Source organism: Ylistrum balloti, unplaced genomic scaffold (assembly GCF_031769215.1).
Source record: "Ylistrum balloti isolate Yb309-2 unplaced genomic scaffold, AGI_CSIRO_Ybal_v1 Utg369998, whole genome shotgun sequence".
Taxonomy (NCBI): domain Eukaryota; kingdom Metazoa; phylum Mollusca; class Bivalvia; order Pectinida; family Pectinidae; genus Ylistrum; species Ylistrum balloti.
This window is the reverse complement of record NW_026782077.1, coordinates 490411-512790: the sequence shown is the minus strand read 5'-3', so window position 1 is coordinate 512790 and position 22380 is coordinate 490411. Positions and strand designations below refer to the sequence as shown.

General features: G+C 38.2%; 1 protein-coding gene across 1 annotated transcript in view; it reads right to left on the bottom strand.

Moving 5' to 3' along the window:
• LOC132548034 (uncharacterized oxidoreductase TM_0325-like) overlaps positions 1 to 17352 on the bottom strand; it is a 28228-nt gene extending 10876 nt beyond the window's left edge. Inside the window, exons 1-2 of the mRNA XM_060211853.1 lie at positions 17233 to 17352; positions 15539 to 15683 (exon numbers count right to left, since the gene is read on the bottom strand). Coding sequence (XP_060067836.1) covers positions 15539 to 15683; positions 17233 to 17352 — 265 coding nt within the window. The remainder of the gene's footprint in view (positions 1 to 15538; positions 15684 to 17232) is intronic.
• Positions 17353 to 22380: the final 5028 nt, after the last annotated feature.

The following is a 22380-nucleotide window of genomic DNA, read 5'->3' as shown; positions in this document are numbered from 1 at the left end:
TATTGTATACAGTATGTTGACTAGTGTTTCTATATTGTATACAGTATGTTGACTAGTGTTTCTATATTGTATACAGTATGTTGACTAGTGTTTCTATATTGTATACAGTATGTTGACTAGTGTTTCTATATTGTATACAGTATGTTGACTAGTGTTTCTATATTGTATACAGTATGTTGACTAGTGTTTCTATATTGTATACAGTATGTTGACTAGTGTTTCTATATTGTATACAGTATGTGGACTAGTGTTTCTATATTGTATACAGTATGTTGACTAGTGTTTCTATATTGTATACAGTATGTTGACTAGTGTTTCTATATTGTATACAGTATGTGGACTAGTGTTTCTATATTGTATACAGTATGTGGACTAGTGTTTCTATATTGTATACAGTATGTGACTAGTGTTTCTATATTGTATACAGTATGTTGACTAGTGTTTCTATATTGTATACAGTATGTGTATGACTAGTGTTTCTATATTGTATACAGTATGTTGACTAGTGTTTCTATATTGTATACAGTATGTTGACTAGTGTTTCTATATTGTATACAGTATGTTGATGTTCCACTAGAGTTTCTATACTGTATACAGTATGTGAACTAGAGTTTCTATACTGTATACAGTATGTTGACTAGTGTTTCTATATTGTATACAGTATGTTGACTAGTGTTTCTATATTGTATACAGTATGTTGACTAGTGTTTCTATATTGTATACAGTATGTTGACTAGTGTTTCTATATTGTATACAGTATGTTGATGTTCCACTAGAGTTTCTATACTGTATACAGTATGTTGACTAGTGTTTCTATATTGTATACAGTATGTTGACTAGTGTTTCTATATTGTATACAGTATGTTGACTAGTGTTTCTATATTGTATACAGTATGTGGACTAGTGTTTCTATATTGTATACAGTATGTTGATGTTCCACTAGAGTTTCTATACTGTATACAGTATGTGGACTAGTGTTTCTATATTGTATACAGTATGTGGACTAGTGTTTCTATATTGTATACAGTACGTGAACTAGTGTTTCTATACTGTATACAGTATGTGGACTAGTGTTTCTATATTGTATACAGTATGTTGACTAGTGTTTCTATATTGTATACAGTATGTTGACTAGTGTTTCTATATTGTATACAGTATGTTGACTAGTGTTTCTATATTGTATACAGTATGTGGACTAGTGTTTCTATATTGTATACAGTATGTTGATACAGTAGTGTTTCTATATTGTATACAGTATGTTGACTAGTGTTTCTATATTGTATACAGTATGTTGACTAGTGTTTCTATATTGTATACAGTATGTGGACTAGTGTTTCTATATTGTATACAGTATGTGGACTAGTGTTTCTATATTGTATACAGTATGTTGACTAGTGTTTCTATACTGTATACAGTATGTTGACTAGTGTTTCTATATTGTATACAGTATGTTGACTAGTGTTTCTATATTGTATACAGTATGTTGATGTTCCACTAGAGTTTCTATACTGTATACAGTATGTGAACTAGTGTTTCTATATTGTATACAGTATGTTGACTAGCGTTTTTATATTGTATACAGTATGTTGACTAGTGTTTCTATACTGTATACAGTATGTTGACTAGTGTTTCTATATTGTATACAGTATGTTGACTAGTGTTTCTATATTGTATACAGTATGTGAACTAGTGTTTCTATACTGTATACAGTATGTTGACTAGTGTTTCTATATTGTATACAGTATGTTGATGTTCCACTAGAGTTTCTATACTGTATACAGTATGTGAACTAGTGTTTCTATATTGTATACAGTATGTTGACTAGTGTTTCTATATTGTATACAGTATGTTGACTAGTGTTTCTATATTGTATACAGTATGTTGACTAGTGTTTCTATACTGTATACAGTATGTTGACTAGTGTTTCTATATTGTATACAGTATGTTGATGTTCCACTAGTGTTTCTATACTGTATACAGTATGTGAACTAGTGTTTCTATATTGTATACAGTATGTTGACTAGTGTTTCTATATTGTATACAGTATGTTGACTAGTGTTTCTATATTGTATACAGTATGTTGACTAGTGTTTCTATACTGTATACAGTATGTTGACTAGTGTTTCTATACTGTATACAGTATGTTGACTAGTGTTTCTATACTGTATACAGTATGTTGATGTTGAAGTTTAAAGTGAATACTTTTCTCTTGGTACTTTGGTGTGTCTGCGAATGCTATGAATAATTAAAACATACTAGTATACATTTTGCCGCACAAACTGATGAAACTCAGCCAGAAGACACTTGTGATGACGTGAGATTTGCTTTCTTAAAAGTACATCGTTTGATTTTACCTATTTCTGTGATAACATGGTTTGTCATTGTGTGTTTATTCATTATCTGATTTAATTCTTTTAAGCTTACTCAACCTCTAAAAGTTGTAGTCAACAGTAACCTCGTTTGGAGACATACGCATAAAACATTGAGCAGTTTTGTATTTGACTGCACTTTATGTATTGTTGATTGGTTTTGAAGTGAAACCACCAGTGCCTCTGGCAGCCATGCCGAGTTCCCTGTCACCACAAGTCTGGTACAAGTGTTAGATCATGTTTCATTTCCATATATAAAAACGTTATTCCTAACGCCCGATCTATTTCAGCTATTAATCTAACGCATTTTTTTTATTAAGGAAAGATCAAAGCCTAGCAATTAAATGAAATCTTCAGCATAGATGTCACTGTCTTTAATTTGATGAAGCCAGAAATATATATGCGTAGTGCTAAAACACCCAAACGTTAAGATTATATTTGTATCACAAGAATGCAAAAGATATTCGTGTGAAATACGTCTGTAATTGTCTCTTGTATTTATAAAACTTTAAACAGCAACACATTTCTTATCGAAATGATATTTGATAACTATAAGGAATTACAGAAAGCCTGTAACGTCACTGCGGTGATAAGATAGCTTACATCATCACTGCCAATGCTGATACAACTTTTGTAGTTTTGACAACCTACAGCAGTGTTTTCTGGTCCGTTTCTAGGGGAATATGAACAAAAGAAAGATTCACTCAGAGACTCCTTCAAAAACACAATGAGAATAAGACCAGGTGTTCCGGAAGAGTAAGCGTCTTCTGCTTCACTCTGGTACTCTCCACAGACTTTCAGACAGGAGAAATTTCATAGGAGAAACCCCAGTCCTCCTTATCCTTTTAGGGGTATCCGTTTCAATCTTTCTTTTGTTCATATTTTGCCCTAATTTTATTGAATTTGAGTTTAGATAAAAATTATGCTGATATCTTCGTGTTTCCTGATGTTTTTGTCGTGTCCTTGATTTTCAATTTTTGCAGCTAAATACAACACCTTTGCTCTCTTCACCTCTGGAACCATACTCGATACTCCAGGGGTTACAGCACCTTTGCTCTCTTCACCTCTGGAACCATTCTCGATACTCCAGGGGTTACAGCACCTTTGCTCTCTTCACCCCTGGAACCACCCTGGATACTCCAGGGGTTACAACACCTTTGCTCTCTGCACCCCTGGAACCACCCTGGATACTCCAGGGGTTACAACACCTTTGCTCTCTTCACCTCTGGAACCATTCTCGATACTCCAGGGGTTACAGCACCTTTGCTCTCTGCACCCCTGGAACCACCCTGGATACTCCAGGGGTTACAACAGCTTTGCTCTCTTCACCTCTGGAACCATACTCGATACTCCAGGGGTTACAGCACCTTTGCTCTCTGCACCCCTGGAACCACCCTGGAAACTCCAGGGGTTACGACAGCTTTGCTCTCTGCACCCCTGGAACCATCCTGGATACCCCAGGAATTACAACACCTTTACTCTCTGCACCCCTGGAACCATCCTTGATACTCCAGGAATTACAACACCTTTACTCTCTGCACCCCTGGAACCATCCTTGATACTCCAGGAGTTACAACACCTTTGCTATCTGCACCCCTGGAACCATCGTCGATACTCCAGGAATTACAACAGCTTTGCTCTCTGCACCCCTGGAACCATCCTCGATACTCCAGGGGTTACAACACCTTTGCTCTCTGCACCCCTGGAACCATCCTCGATACTCCAGGAGTTACAACAGCTTTGCTCTCTGCACCCCTGGAACCATCCTGGATACTCCAGGGGTTACAACACCTTTGCTCTCTGCACCCCTGGAACCATCCTCGATACTCCAGGGGTTACAACACCTTTGCTCTCTGCACCCCTGGAACCATCCTCGATACTCCAGGAGTTACAACAACTTTGCTCTCTGCACCCCTGGAACCACCCTGGATACTCCAGGGGTTACAACACCTTTGCTCTCTGCACCCCTGGAACCATCCTCGATACTCCAGGAGTTACAACACCTTTGCTCTCTGCACCCCTGGAACCATCCTCGATACTCCAGGGGTTACAACACCTTTGCTCTCTGCACCCCCTTGAACCATCCTCGATACTCCGGGGGTTACAATACCTTTGCTCTCTGCATCCCTGGAAATGTCATGGCAAAATTGTCGATTTCATATGTGACGTCTTGTAGAAAAGGCGAAAAGACTAGTTTGATCCTTTGATATACATCAAACGATTTTTGATATCGGATAACGGTATATTGCTGAGAGCGAAAGTGACCGCAGCACCTGGAGTATCGAGGATGAGTGAGTAGACCTCCAAGTGAATATATTGTATATCTTTCCAAAATCCGATGGAAATTTCAAATTAATATAAATTAAAATAGTAAATGTCAATTAACGCAGATGAATCTGAGCTGGATGTCGAAATAGACGATGTTGAATTTTTTTTTATTTTTTCAATGTTGAGACTATTTTTCTATTCATTAAACTTCATTTATTTATTCTGTATATATCGCTCCACATCAAGCATAAATATCTAAATTAGTGAAGATAAAATAGTCGTGGCATATTTACGTTGAACTAAAAGGAAATTACCGGACTGAATAAAAAAACAATTAGCAAAACGTCATTTTGAAATTTTGATGCACTAATTTTCATTAAACAAGACTGTCGAATGATTCAGTATCATTTTATTTCATATTTTAGCTATACACAGTTTAATGTATCGAAACTAAATATCAGTGTCTACATATACAAATAAGTGCACAGAGAAAAATGACGTATACAAGTCTATGTAAACAGATGACAAGAAAAAGTATGGAAGACGACGAGTGCCATACACCGCGCCCAGGTAAGTATTTAAGTTAGTCATAACTATAGAGACATTTTCTGGTACAGTGCATCATGTATTGGAACACAGATATGTGACTTTAATGTTAGCATTTCGGCCTATTTTAAGATTTGGTGATTTTTAGACTCAACCAAAAAAGAAAAGTTTAACATGCTTTCTTCGACCATGAAAGTCTATTTATTTTAAAATTTTGTAGCGTTAAGCCAATATACCATTTTTTCAGGCGTCTAATTCTGATTGGGTCGCTATCCGATCGACCCCTAAGACGCCAATTCCGAAAACGGGTTAGAATGACCGTTGTATAGGATGAATACTTTTGTACAAAGAATTCGTCACCACAACAACGAAGACACTCTCACGTAACACACATCAAACAGGTAAAACACCTAGTCATTGAGATCGCTGGCAACCACACAGGTATTGTCACGACCTCCATCCACGAATATGTTTACCTCGCATCTCCCGTTGTCATACCTCCATCTGACGAATCTGTTTACCTCGCATCTTCCGTTGTCACGACCTCCATCCAACGAATCTGTTTACCTGATAATGGTGTTCATCCCTCGTTATCACGACCTTCATCCGACGAATCTGTTTACCTCGCATTTCCCGTGGTCACGACCTCCATCTGACGAATCTGTTTACCTCGTTAATGGTGTTCATCTCCCGTTGTCATGACCTCCATCCGACGAATCTGTTTACCTCGATAATAGCGTTCATCCCTCGTTGTCACGACCTTCATCCGACGAAACTGATTACCTCGATAATAGTGTTCATCCCTCGTTATCACGACCTTCATCTGACGAATCTGTTTACCTCGCATTTCCCGTGGTCACGACCTCCATCTGACGAATCTGTTTACCTCGTTAATGGTGTTCATCTCCCGTTGTCATGACCTCCATCCGACGAATCTGTTTACCTCGTTAATGGTGTTCATCTCCCGTTGTCATGACCTCCATCCGACGAATCTGTTTACCTCGATAATAGCGTTCATCCCTCGTTGTCACGACCTTCATCCGACGAATCTGTTTACCTCGCATCTCCCGTGGTCACGACCTCCATCCGACGAATCTGTTTACCTCGTTAATGGTGTTCATCTCCCGTTGTCATGACCTCCATCCGACGAATCTGTTTACCTCGTTAATGGTGTTCATCTCCCGTTGTCATGACCTCCATCCGACGAATCTGTTTACCTCGATAATAGCGTTCATCCCTCGTTGTCACGACCTTCATCCGACGAATCTGTTTACCTCGATAATAGCGTTCATCCCTCGTTGTCACGACCTTTAACCGACGAATCTGTTTACCTCGATAATAGCGTTCATCCCTCGTTATCACGACCTTTAACCGACGAATCTGTTTACCTCGCATCCCTAGTTGCCTCGACCTCCATCCTACGACGCTATTTAAAGTGTTACATTTTGAAATTGACCCTAACTTAATATTTTGTAATTTAAGATGATGTCAGTTTTATCCGAATTGATGTTTTTTGCGTTATTCGTACACGACTCAATGATGACGTCATAAGGAGGTGACACATACAGAAAGTTACTTTCAGACAGTATGTAATTGTTTGAAGATACGTGTATCCCGACAAAGACATTTTTTTGTTTCTAATTTTAATATCTAACCGGTGATACTCATCGTCTTCCATACAACTTTATATTGAATTTTACACAATTCATGGATAGATCAACACGAGACACAAATATATAAGCATAAGATTTTCATCGGTGACGTTTTTCTCGTGTTAATAAAACCATCGTTTGACCTCAGAAGAAGGCTATAATTGTATATTAGCACACATTTTGGGTTGCCAAGAGTGTACAAGGAATGGTATGAATGATAACACGATACATCTGATATGTACACCGTGTTTGTTGAACGATCATTAAAACTGATTAAACCTTTCTCTTGTCGAAAGGCCATTTTCAAAAATGGTTGCATAAGTATTTAGCAAAAATAAATAAAGAATTGGTGAATTATTGATTTCGTGAACAGTAAATTTTCGGTGCTTGAACGATATTGCAATTTTTAAGCTTAATTCCACTTTCAGGACAATCATATACACAAATATATTCGACAGCAGCACATGGACGAACAGTATCACTGGCGCCATCGTCTCACATCTTGGTCACAGTTTTTTTCAGTTTTTTTTTCTCTCCCTCTAAAATCTTTGATACCACATACTTTGGTAAAATGTCAGTGATGATCATCAGTGATTATTTTCACATAGAAAAATGAGAAGATGTCACAATAAACGTCTCCCTCACAATAATCCATCGAAACGGTTCACTACAAAACCTTCCAAACGAATCGGCAATCAGCACAAACAAGGGACATTGGTAGACTTGATTCACCAGCACCTGAGTCAAACAAAAATAGCAGATTAATAATGTAAAAATGAATTTTAGAAACAGTACAAAATCTAATATTTCTGTAGATTAATGTCAGCTACAGTATATATATATATATAGGGATGGGGGTCGTCTTCACCATTGTCTTGCCATCCAGAGGAGAATCGGCATGCAGAAAAATACGATAGTAAGCATTCGTCATATTTGATGCAAATTGCAGATATTTCTAAACTCATTTTTTTTTTAATTTGAGAAAAAAAATCCCCCGTGCCTCCATGTTATTTTTGTATTGAGAAACAGAACATGATGATTGTGTTGATGATGATGATGATGATTGATGATGATGATGATGATGATGATGATGATGATGATGATGATGATGATGATGATGAAGTTGATGCATGGGTGAATAAATTAAGGCATGTGGCGTTCACATGTATTATGTTTAATTTTTGTCCAAATATTTAAAAAATGAGACAAATAAAAAATACAAAACTGAAAAAAAAAATCACAAATAATTAGTGTGGAGTCCAAACAGAGGAAAACAACAGGTTGATTAGTTCACCTGGCTTACTCAACACAACGTCAACGTCCAAATTAAATCAACCAATCTTCTATCTGGAAACCAGTTGAGCATTTATCTTAAGTTAGAGCTCGCGACAACGATCCTTGATTAGCACACAAGGGATAAATAGGCCGGGCATAATAGCACCAACATGCAAATTGAGAGCTAAAGAATATGAATATGCAGTCGACAAGACGGTTGTGTATCAGACATATGGGCACCTACATACAAGTTGACAGCGATGTAATGTTGATATGTCGTCAGCTGGAGGATTGTACATAACCATCACTAGATCAACATGAGTGATAGTTAGAACTTAATGAACAATACTGATGACGTTTTTACGGGGGTAAATTCTCAACATTCGAACGCGGGAACTGCGGGGCGTCACTTTTACAAACATCCATAACATTCTTGCCGTGGTGCCGTCGTGATGTCGTGCATGTCGAGAGATGTACTCCAGCGTTCTTGTGTTATCGCTGACTCTATCGTCATCGTTGCCCCATTGTTGCTGACTTCAAGTCGAAGGCGCCAGAATCCGGGACTAACTTTTGATTCTAACTGCTCGCCATAGCAAAGTCACAAGCATCAAAAGTCTATAAATAGTAGCACATGAGCATTTAGCAAGTGCTTGTGAACACCTTCCAGCACATCAATAGAAACAAATATGCTCTCGCTTAATTATTCCAAATTTAAGCCAAAGTTTGTTTATGTTACGTCTCTCTCGCTAATCAACCGCTAATAAAAATTCATGACGTTTAAAAATAAAATTCAAGAAAATACCATAATTATAATCCAAACTCAAATTCTAATATGTACAAAAGCAAGATCTACACGGAGACTCCTAAAAGTACAAGGAGAATAAGACAAGATGCTCTGGAAGAGTAAGCGTCTTCTGCTTCATCGACGTCAACCGCCATGTAAACCTTGTTCAATCCAGGGACGTAATGCAATGGAACCAACAGGCAAACTAACGAGCATCGAACACGTCCTGCGTCATCTCACACAAAGTAAGAGAATATTTCTCAATGAGATAACTGTGACGACGGTATCATTTTCATCAACCTATATTTTTTAAACGCTGTGTAACGAGTTTGTCCGCGAGTTGACGACTTCTTGCACCAAAGTCGTAATGATGGAAACAGGTCCTAGACTATTGGATCAACTGTGTTAATATCATAAGTTAAATTTCACTGTCAAAGTTGATGATTTCAGTGTTGTAAGAGGACAATCTGATGTAAGTACGATGCAGCTCTTTCATATAAATATATCTATCTCTAATATGATGGAATCTCCAAAGTCAATAATTAGGGAAAAAAGACGATTAATAATCGTCTTAAATATTCACATAAAGTCTTCAAGTCATCAAGGCTTTTACTAACAGACATATCACGATGCGAGAGCTAGATTTTGGTCGACTGTAGGTTACGATTTGGTGTAGCATCACCAGGGTTGGCGGCCCTTTGGGCCTGGTGAGTGTAGATACAAATATACATATAAATGTATGTAAAAATTCTAGTGGCCAGCGCCTTTCAATACAAATGTAAAATAAGACATAGTAGGGACAAAAATTAATAGAACTGCATCATACGGTTGTTTCGCCCCTATAAGACTCGTCGATGATGTCGAAGGCTTGAATCAAATAAACCTTGGATGGCGAATGAGTAGGATCCAATTTGGTAAAAAAAATGTTAAGTGCACAAATACCAAATTTTGGTCAAGTATTTAATTTTCAATATTGCTTACCTCTCAAAAAACGTCAAGTACATATGTATGAATGAAAACGTAGCATGTGGGATACTGATATAAGTTACTTTTGTCCTTGTCACGACAGCATAGACAAGGTACGGCAAGTAATAACATGGCCCTTTTATGGTAGCAGATCCAAGATCAATATTTATTGGTGAACTACTCTTATTTTTCAAGACAAACCGAATGCTTTATGAGTAACAAACCAGCCATGATACACTACTTATGTACACGTGGTACAATGTAGAAAACATTATTGTGATAGTTGAGTAAGAATGAACAATACCATCCTAAAACGACCAATAACACAATAGTCAGGTTTCTGTTGAGTTGGATATCTGTTGTACTGGTATTCTATCTGACTTCGTAGAGCCGACACCTTCCATTCACAAGTACACAAGCTAACCATACTTCCATTCACAAGTACACAAGCTAACCATACTTCCGGTCACTAGGCCAAGTACACAAGCTAACCACACTTTCGTTCACAAGCCTAAGTATACAAGCTAACCAAACTTTCGTTCACAAGCCTTCGTAGACAAGCTAACCATACTTCCGTTCACAAGCCTTCGTAGACATGCTAACCACACTTTCGTTCACTAGCCTAAGTGTACAAGGTTACCATACTTTCGTTCACAAGCCTTCGTAGACAAGCTAACCATACTTCCGGTCACTAGGCCAAGTACACAAGCTAACCACACTTTCGTTCACAAGCCTAAGTAGACAAGCTAACCATACTTCCGTTCACAAGCCAAAGTAGACAAGCTAACCATACTTCCGTTCACAAGCCAAAGTAGACAAGTTAACCACACTTTCGTTCACTAGCCTAAGTGTACAAGCTTACCATACTTTCGTTCACAAGCCAAAGTAGACAAGCTAACCACACTTTCGTTCACTAGCCTAAGTGTACAAGCTTACCATACTTTCGTTCACAAGCCAAAGTAGACAAGCTAACCATAGACAAGCTAACCATACTTCCGTTCATAAGCCAAAGTAGACAAGCTAACCATACTTCCGTTCACAAGCCAAAGTAGACAAGCTAACCATACTTCCGTTCACAAGCCAAAGTAGACAGGCTAACCATACTTCCGGACACAAGGCAAAGTAGACAAGCTAACCATACTTCCGTTCACAAGCCAAAGTAGACAAGCTAACCATACTTCCGTTCACAAGCCAAAGTAGACAGGCTAACCATACTTCCGGACACAAGGCAAAGTAGACAAGCTAACCATACTTCCGTTCACAAGCCTTCGTAGACAAGCTAACAATACTTCCGTTCACAAGCCAAAGTAGACAAGCTAACCACACTTCCGTTCACAAGCCAAAGTAGACAAGCTAACCATACTTCCGTTCACAAGCCTAAGTACACAGGCTAATCACACTTCAGTTTTCAAGCCCAAGTAGAAAGCTAACCACACTTCCGTTCACAAGCCTAAGTACACAGGCTAATCACACTTCAGTTTTCAAGCCCAAGTAGAAAGCTAACCACACTTCCGTTCACAAGCCTAAGTACCCAAGCTAATCACACTTCAGGTTACAAGCCTAAATAGACAAGCTAACCACACTTCCGTTCACAAGCCTAAGTACCCAAGGTAACCACACTTCCGTTCACAAGCCTAAGTACCCAAGCTAACCACACTTCCTTTTACAAGCCTAAGTAGACAAGCTTACCACACTTCCGTTTACAAGCCTAAGTAGACAAGCTTACCACACTTCCGTTTACAAGCCTAAGTAGACAAGCTAACCATACTTCCGTGACATGAATTCGGAGACAATAACTCGCCAGTATTTAGTCTCCAAGTTGCCGACACACTGTGTGGATAAGTAAGCGAGTAAAACCAGCGGGTCGATACACTATTAATCCCCCTCAATATTTTGGCACGATTTTCTAGACAGATTGTAACCAAAGCTTACAAACACTATAAGTGACTATTTCTCCAGTAAGACCTTACAGATCGTATCTTCTGTTATTGCCAATGTGTTTTCCCGATGGCTGTAACTCCTGGCTCGTGAGTACTATATAGGAGACACTTACATTTGATTGGGTCGAGATATTTTACAGGCTAGGAGAGTAGCCCAATATCAATGTACAATTTATGCACATCTGTCTAACCTACACTGTGTCATATCACTGAGCAGATAACACACAAGTAAACATCACCTCTTTGTGTGAATTTAGGTGCAATAGAGCCGAACAATGATAATAATGAAAATAAGTCATTTCGCCCATCTAGGACCTGTCAGTGACACTAATGGCTTAATATGTGGAAACCTAGAATGCGAGTGTGCAACATCCTAATTGGTCAAAATAAACGTCAGTAGCTTGTAAGGGAGGTGTATTAACCCTATAATTCAATCAATTTCATAGTTTTCATATCTTTGAAATTGCAATACTTAATAACACCCGCCAAGACTTGTCATGTTCTTAAATGAGAACAAAAGAACCAACAACGAAAGCGCAAAGCATATTCACGAGCATCGAAACGTTTTTCTCGCTGGAGGTAATATGATACTTTCTAATAATATCGTGATAGAGACCATAAAGCTAAGCCACATCACAAACATTAAACTATGGCATAGCTAGTTAAAAAGGTAAGACGTCGTGTCTTTATATTAATGAGAAATTTATTGATCACGTTCATCTTACATGTATACATATCAGAGTTAAAAATCAACTGACAGACAAATTCGAAACACAGGGTTTCAGAAGATGCAGGTTGATGAGAATTATGGAGAAGTTTTACAGCCGTAATATTTGATATCATTTAGAAATATTCTATGAAGCAGGACATGTTTGATGCTTGTTAGTTTGCCGGTTGATTCCGTTGTTGTTAACCTTGTTTTTATTTGCGAGCATAACATTATTAACTTAGACTGACCAAGATTTACATTGGGGTGTCGTCAGTGGAGCAGAAGACGCTTACTCTTCCGGAACACTTGGCCTTATTCTTCTTGTGTCTCTCAGGAGTCTCCGGATAAATCTTGCTTTTTTCATATTTTGCCCGTTTATTGGATTTTGTTTGAATTGTTGTTGTGTTGACATGTTGGTATTTTCTTGTTATTTTATGTATCCCCATGTGACAAGGAAACCACGTGATTAATGACGTTAAGAAAATAGTTCAAACCTCTTAATATTATATTACTTTAACATTACAAGTAAAACGTGTAGATCGCCTAGTTTTAAAATTTGAATACATTCTGTGATCTGTGATTACAGTACATCTAATATTTCATTAAAATGTACCGTCACATTTTAATAGGGCTATTTGTCTGAAATTGTACTCTATGGTGCTATTTAAGCGCGTGTAATTCCTACCAAATGGATTCTTTACCGGTGACATAAGACTAGCTAATCACCCGTATTATTCCTAGGAAAACACAGAAATGACAGTTTATACGAGAAAGCGTGGAATTGATTACGGTACAGGAGTTTACCCACCGTTGTAGAGACGAACAAATCAAAGAAACAAACACATGATGACGTATCAATGTTGTGAAAAGTGGAATCAAATCACGCTGCTAACGTGTGTTAGCGAGATTTTATTTTGAATAAAATGTAAGCCGAGAAGAAGTATCACCTCACTCGTCACTGGGATTCCCGGAAAATCACATAGCTCTTCATCATGAAGCATTTGAGCTAGTTTTGTTAACCCTGTTTTAGTAACATAATCTGTTTTCGTGTTAATTCTAAGCTTTATTTAATGGACAGATTGTGAGTAAACATGGTTTTTCTAGACCTGAAATAGAACATGAGCTGCCATTCATCCCTTGATGACTAACGCCAGTCAAACTGAAGCATGTTCTATGTGGCTTTATCAGCTAATACTATATATCCTGATTTTTCTAATGCCTTATCTGGACATTCGGAAAGCAAACGTTTAAATGACCGGTCAATCTTGATCAGTGGTGCCAGAAAAAATGTGAATAAAACACTGGATAAAAATAAACGAAATTGGAAAATTACGATGCGTAGCACATAAACAAAATAATATTAATAATTTAAAAAACTAAAGTTATATTGCAAACTCGTGTTGGTATGGCTGTAACATATATATATAGTATATAAGTATTTATATATATCTACTAAGGACACAAAATGGCGCATAGCAGCCAGTGACATTTTCTAACCGATTTTCAGAAAACAGTTACATGTTTTTACTACCAGAATATACCATAGGATTGTCAAAAGTCTGTTGATAAACTGACATGCTAACTATAGCTGGTTACTTACGTATGTTTTTCCCCACGTCAAAATATCCGTGGAAGATGGACTGGCGTCTCCAATAACGTCCTCTCACTAGTTTCCAATGCCTCGTATTCGTGCTGACAACATGCTTTGCATTCGACAACTTCCGGTTTTGCGATATCTTTGTAATAAGATCGTATTTGTCTACTTCGGAGTGTGGTAAATGCCAATGGCTTTGGGTTAAAGCAGTTTCATAACATTCTGTGGACCTGGTACTTGCCATTGTTGCCAAGGTAACAATGGCGAGTGAACTTTCAATGGCACTTTGTGAACTACAAAGAAAAAGGCGAAGAATTGAACGCTCAAGGAGGTTTTAAAGAATTCCATGAAACACATGAAATTTTCATCTTCTAAGTAAGTCTGCCAAAGGGAAATTTAATAAATAATTTAATAAATTTCATTTGAATTTCCTCCTTTCTCACTCTTTATTATTAACTGGTTAACAGCATTGTGTATGTTTGTGTATAATCATTTCATACGATACAGAACGGCGGAATACATTGTATAGCAGTGATGGAATTGTTGTAATACTGTATAACGTGTTGTAATACCGTATCACGTGTTGTAATACCGTATCACGTGTTGTAATACCGTATCACGTATTGTAATACTGCATTACGTGTTGTAATACTGTATCACGTGTTGTAATACTGTATCATGTGTTGTAATACTGTATCACGTGTTGTTATACTGCATCACGTGTTGTAATACTGTATCACGTGTTGTAATACTGTATCATGTGTCGTAATACTGCATCACGTGTTGTAATACTGTATCATTTGTTGTAATACTGTATCATGTGTTGTAATGCTGTATTGTAATACTGTATCACGTGTTGCAATACTGTATCACATGTTGTAATACTGCATCACGTGTTGTAATACTGTATCACGTGTTGCAATACTGTATCACGTGTTGCGATACTGTATCACGTGTTGTGATACTGCATCACTTGTTGTAATACTGTATCACGTGTTGTAATACTGTATCACGTGTTGTAATACTGTATCACGTGTTGTAATACTGCATCACGTGTTGTAATACTGCATCACGTGTTGTGATACAGAATAATATAGCAAGTTAAGATTTTCTGTAGAAACATGACATTTACCAATCCATCAATGTATTGATTTTAGTTGTTTAAAAGTGAAATTCTTATCAAATAATTTTCAGAAAAGAAGAATTGATCGAAAAATCACTCCAGTGTAAATGTGTAAACAAAAGTACTTAAGGCAAGTTGCATATGCGCTTGTTTATCATTGCATTCATTTTACATGAAAACCACAGTAAAAGTCCATTTTCTGACCCGTCTCGTTGTCTAGCAGTGTACAGGATCAGATATCAACATTTTGGTGCAGGCAATACAGAATAATAAGATGTGTTGTCTCCCCTTGTTGCATGACCTATATCTTACCTTTCGAGCACTTATTGGTCAGACGAGATTGGAATCCTCTTTTCGCTTCACCACGCAGTAGCAGACGATACAGCACGTGGCCGCTATCAGGGTTATGGCGCCAACTAATGAGCCAATCACGATACCAGCAATGGCAGCAATGGAACTGAAAAATACAAAAAAGTTTAGGTTTTCGTGTGAGGTGTTAAATCAAACGAAATACATCACAATTCAAATACCTTTATCACCGGTTTAGGTCGACATGGCGGGTGTCGTTGATGACCTAGAAGAGGTTTATCTCCCGGAACATCTGGTCTTACTATCCTGGTATTATTTCAAGAGTTTTCCTGTAAATATTTCTTTTGTTCATCCAATTTGATGTTTTCTATGCTTCCCACCTTTGATCTTAACAATTCATCATCATCCTGCATTGATGTTTTTGCTGGTCAAGATGGCATCTACCGTTGATCCTGGAAACTATTTGGCTTTTTATTTATCCCTGTGTAATTCGTTTTTAAAGATTTAAATACCAAATACATAATTATATAATCCAGCTTCATGGGAATACATTTTTATTGATATACAACATATTCATTCAAGTAAAAGACAAATAGTAAAATAGCTCATACCTTTTTCAGATGTCTCCGTTCAACTTTGTCTTCCTATTTTGTCCCGAAATTGATCACATTCACAAAAAAAATGTACAATGCACTTTATGTAATGCAAATGTAGAAACAGTCACTTGACTAGAAGAAAACAACACAACTGCCTTATCAAATTTGCTTTCCTTTACATACGTCGGGAAGCCATTGACAGTAGCACGTGCGGAGTGTTTACCTGTTTCATTAGGGACTCTTCCTTATACAATCGTCTTTTAGATTGGATCGCAAAACCAACTTCTATCTGTTACGTTTGTTTTTAGTTTCAACACAGTTCTATATGAAGACAGCGGACAAGCTCTATATTTAATTAAGTTCTTCACGAAGGTAAGTTTACCTTCTTGAAATTGATTTAGATATTCACATCAAATTATCTACTGTTCGGAATTGCTCGCCTGATTGAGTTACTTTTTTCAAATTACTTTCTGGTAGTGATTTTTTTCCAAATTGGATTGATTTGAGAAGCCATGTGTCAGCTTGTCTTTCGAGGCAAGGTTCCTTCACAGTTATTTGTCTATCTAGTACATTAACGTCGGCAACCAAGACATCATGGCGACCGATTTTACATTCATTCTTCATTCGACATACATATTGTATGCTTGCAGTTACGCCCCTCCAGCTATTGACCCGCCATCCGCTATTGTTTTTCGGGAAACATCTTTACAGCTTAGCTTCTAATCACTACATACTGTGGAAATTTCCGCCAGTTTTTTTTGTATGTATTTGAAGTAAGTGCTATAACATAGACTATTATGACAGACACCGTTACCACGTTATAATGTCTCTATTTAAGGCACCCTGTTTGCTGTCTAAATTGTTCCCTCTTTTTTCCCCTCCCTCATATACCAACCTTTCATCATCATTTCACTTCACAATCTTTGACGTACAGTGAGGTGTTACCATCTCTTCATCAAACCATTGGAAACCCTAGGCCGTACAGTAAGGTGCTACCATCTCTTCATCAAACTTTAAGAAAAATCCTTGGCCGCACAGCGAGGCGTTTAAATCTCTTCAACAAACCTTCAGAAAACCCTTGGCCGCTCAGTGAGGTGTTACCATCTCTTCATCAAACCTTGGAAACCCTAGGCCGTACATAGTGAGGTGTTGCCATCTCTTCATCAAACCATTGGAAACCCTAGGCCGTAACTCCTTGGCCGTACAGTGAGGTGTTACCATCTCTTCATCAAACCTTCACAAACTCCTTGGCTGTACAGTGAGGTGTTACCATCTCTTCATCAAACCATTGGAAACCCTAGGCCGTACAGTGAGGTGTTACCATCTCTTCATCAAACCATTGGAAACCCTAGGCCGTACAGTGAGGTGTTACCATCTCTTCATCAAACCATTGGAAACCCTAGGCCGTACAGTGAGGTGTTACCATCTCTTCATCAAACCTTCCCTACAAACTCCTTGGCCGTACAGTGAGGTGTTACCATCTCTTCATCAAACCATTGGAAACCCTAGGCCGTACAGTGAGGTGTTACCATCTCTTCATCAAACCTTCACAAACCCCTTGGCCGTACAGTGAGGTGTTACCATCTCTTCATCAAACCATTGGAAACCCTAGGCCGTACAGTGAGGTGTTACCATCTCTTCATCAAACCTTCAGAAACCCCTTGGCCGTACAGTGAGGTGTTACCATCTCTTCATCAAACCTTCAGAAACTCCTTGGCCGTACAGTGAGGTGTTACCATCTCTTCATCAAACCATTGGAAACCCTAGGCCGTACAGTGAGGTGTTACCATCTCTTCATCAAACCTTCACAAACTCCTTGGCCGTACAGTGAGGTGTTACCATCTCTTCATCAAACCATTGGAAACCCTAGGCCGTACAGTGAGGTGTTACCATCTCTTCATCAAACCTTCAGAAACCCCTTGGCCGTACAGTGAGGTGTTACCATCTCTTCATCAAACCATTGGAAACCCTAGGCCGTACAGTGAGGTGTTACCATCTCTTCATCAAACCATTGGAAACCCTAGGCCGTACAGTGAGGTGTTACCATCTCTTCATCAAACCTTCAGAAACCCCTTGGCCGTACAGTGAGGTGTTACCATCTCTTCATCAAACCATTGGAAACCCTAGGCCGTACAGTGAGGTGTTACCATCTCTTCATCAAACCTTCACAAACTCCTTGGCCGTACAGTTAGGTGTTACCATCTCTTCATCAAACCTTCACAAACTCCTTGGCCGTACAGTTAGGTGTTACCATCTCTTCATCAAACCTTCACAAACTCCTTGGCCGTACAGTTAGGTGTTACCATCTCTTCATCAAACTTTCACAAACTCCTTGGCCGTACAGTGAGGTGTTACCATCTCTTCATCAAACTTTCACAAACTCCTTGGCCGTACAGTGAGGTGTTACCATCTCTTCATCAAACTTTCACAAACTCCTAGGCCGTACAGCAAGGTTTTATCGTCCTTTCAAATCACTATCAAATTTTTCAAAACCCTTGGAAGTAAAGCAATGCTTCATTGTATACAATTGATTCCAAAGAACCATATGACGAAATTATCATTGACAAATTAGATTTTCTATACAAATCGAGACCAAACACGAGATTAAGTTGCTGTACTACTGTTATATATAAATGTTTTGCATACGGCGGGGATCTTAAAATCTCGTTAGAAAGAAGTTATCGGATGTACAATTAGAATCATGGCCGACACATTCAACAACACGTCTTCGTTAGTAATCACTGATTCTCATACCGACCTTAAATTAAATACTTGACGGTTAAATAGAGAGCAGAAACACATCTTATTAATCCCGTTGACGGTGTAATTCAGTCTAACGTGCTACTCACAGTTTGGCCCTTAATGGCACATTTTCAATTCCAAACATCAAATCGAATTGGGTTTACGACTGAAAATCACGTACATTAAAACCTGGTTACTAGTTTAACGTCTGAGTTGTAGGGGTGTATCAGTACACTTAACATCCTCGCCACACACATCGGGTTAGGGTTTTTATTGTTACAAGTCCCTAGCGAAGCTTTCTCTCTAAATATGTATTACGGTATTTAGAAACGGGGATAATTAAACGTACATACCTATCTGTATTGATGTACAATTAATTTTCGCAGATTTTGAAGAAACAAACTTCTAAGGTATTTGGTACATTTTAAACTCCTCTCGCACGGGATGTAACAGGATATGTCATGTTATTTGCTTTACTTAGTTGCTATCTCCAGTCGACATGAAACCTGGTCGTTGTGAATTGCAATGGTTTATATCGTTAATGTTTGACAATTATTTTAAATTTGCGACTGTTTATGTGAATTAAGATCGATAATACAGAGCGGAAGTCAAAACGATGAATCTAATGTAAACAAAAATGCAGGAGGGGAAAACCGAGCAGAATTTATACCTATTGACAATTACAATTGACAGTTACATCACAACGAGACAGCTAGAGTGAAACTGACATTCACATCACAACAGCGCCGACCAGGTTACGTGAAACTGACATTTGCATCACATAGGAACAGACCAACGTGAAACAGACATTTACATCACAGCGAAACAGACCAGAGTGAAACTGAGAGTTACATCACAACTGGACGAATCAGACTGAAACTGACATTTATATGTCAACAGCACAGACCAGGCTACGTGAAACAGACATTACATAACACAACAGCACCGACCAGGATGCGTTAAACAGACATTTACATCACAGCGGCACCGACCAGGCCACGTGAAACAGACATTTACATCACAGCGGCACCGACCAGGCTACGTGAAACAGACATTTACATCACAGCGGCACCGACCAGGCTACGTGAAACAGACATTTACATCACAACGGCACCGACCAGGCTACGTGAAACAGACATTTACATCACAGCGAAACAGACCAGACTGAAACTGAGAGTTACATCACAACTGGAAGAATCAGACTGAAACGGACATTTATATGTCAACAACACAGACCAGGGTACGTGAAACAGACATTTACATCACAGCGAAACAGACCAGACTGAAACTGAGAGTTACATCACAACTGGACGAATCAGACTGAAACGGACATTTATATGTCAACAACACAGACCAGGGTACGTGAAACAGACATTTACATCACAGCGAAACAGACCAGACTGAAACTGAGAGTTACATCACAACTGGAAGAATCAGACTGAAACGGACATTTATATGTCAACAACACAGACCAGGGTACGTGAAACTGACATTTATATGACAACAACACCGACCAGGCTACGTGAAACAGACATTTACATCACAGCGGCACCGACCAGGCTACGTGAAACAGACATTTACATCACAGCGGCACCGACCAGGGTGCGTGAAACTGACATTTACATAACAGCGGCACCGACCGGGCTACGTGAAACAGACATTTACATAGCACAACGGTACCGACCGGTCAGTACAAACGACATATTGAAGAAGACGGTGGCACCTTATAAAAGTCTTGTATGTACAAACTATCATCCTGACAAAATTTCTCAAAGTGGGAGGTGTTTCCCAGAATTTTCAAGAATGGAATTAAGTTATGAAAAGAAATTGAAACATTGGAAAATGAATGTATTGGCCACTGTCCAATCCTGTGCATGTTTCAATTTTTCTTCAGCCATTGCATTAAAACAGTTCAGGTTTAGACATCAATAAAAGCACCCTTTACAGATATTGCCAAATAAATCATTACACTGGGAACCCATGCATTTGCAGTTTTACCATTAACGATTTCTTACGAAAAAATCCAAACAAAATAACTGCAACAATTTATTAAAAAAAACCACACACTTGCATACAAAAACCATGACACTCAAAGAAATCGATGTAAATAATATGAGATTTCCATCAATCAGACACATTTTGTAAGTTAAGATGAGAGATCTCCTTAAAGTCTAGAGTGTGAAGGAGTGAGTTATTGATATTGGCGCTGTGAGACTGAAGTTTATTGTAAATAAAGATGTTCGATATCATATAAGTTTTTATTACCTAGCTGGTAGACATATCAACCTCGATTTATATCGCTGTCAAATTCTGACCAAAGGAACATTTCAATAGTCAGATAAACGTTTAATATCATAGACGATTTATAATTGACAACTTGACAACATTAGTTATGATATTTGGCACAAATGAAACCAACTGCAACAGACAGATATCAATAATTCTTTCATATGGTCTGCTGGTTCAATTGTCATAAACTTTGTTCTCATTTGAGAAAGGGATATTACAGACTTAATTTGATGATGGTTTACGTGGCAGCGTATCGTCGATGAAGCAGAAGACGCTCACACGTCCGGTACACTTGGTCTCTTTCTCCTTGTCTCCTTGTATTTTTTCATGAGTCTCCGTGTAAATCTTTCTCTTGTTCATCTTTTGCCATAATTTTATTGAATTTGAATTTAGATTATGATTATGTGGACATGAGGCATTTTCTTGTTGTATACAGTATTCCAAGTGACTTTAATTAGTGACTATAAAATGACATATTCTTTCATGTATTGAGTCAAAGTACAGAGAAGAAATCCGGGATCTATATTGTAGGCAAGACTTATGCAAACATACACGAGCCTGTTAACATGGGGTGCCGACCCTAGACCTAACCAAACTGGTACAAGGTACTTACATATAACTATCAGCGCAGTGTCTGTCAATTCAAAGCCTTGTGTAATAAACATGCATTCTAAAACGATTAAATTTTTAATGCGTTACCATGGTAACATAAACGAATACAAATTGACTCTAGGTGTGAGACAACATGGGATACATCAGAAGTTAACAAAACACTAATGAGGCTTAGTAAAGATAGTACTTAGTGTAACACAAACTGTAACACATCAGACTATCCGAACTTGTAGTGATACAATTGTCTATCAGAGCTCTAACCTGACTACCACCTCCTAAATTCTTATTATGAATGATACAAGAGCGACATGACAAAGACCGGTTCAGATGATACAAGAGCGACATGACAAAGATCGGTTCAGATGACACAAGAGTGACATGACAAAGATCGGTTCAGATGACACAAGAGTGACATGGTGATACAGATCGGTTCAGATGATACAAGAGTGACATGGTGATACAGATCGGTTCAGATGATACAAGAGTGACATGGTGATACAGATCGGTTCAGATGATACAAGAGTGACATGGTGATACAGATCGGTTCAGATGATACAAGAGTGACATAGTGATACAGCATGATTCATATGACCCAAAAGAAATTAC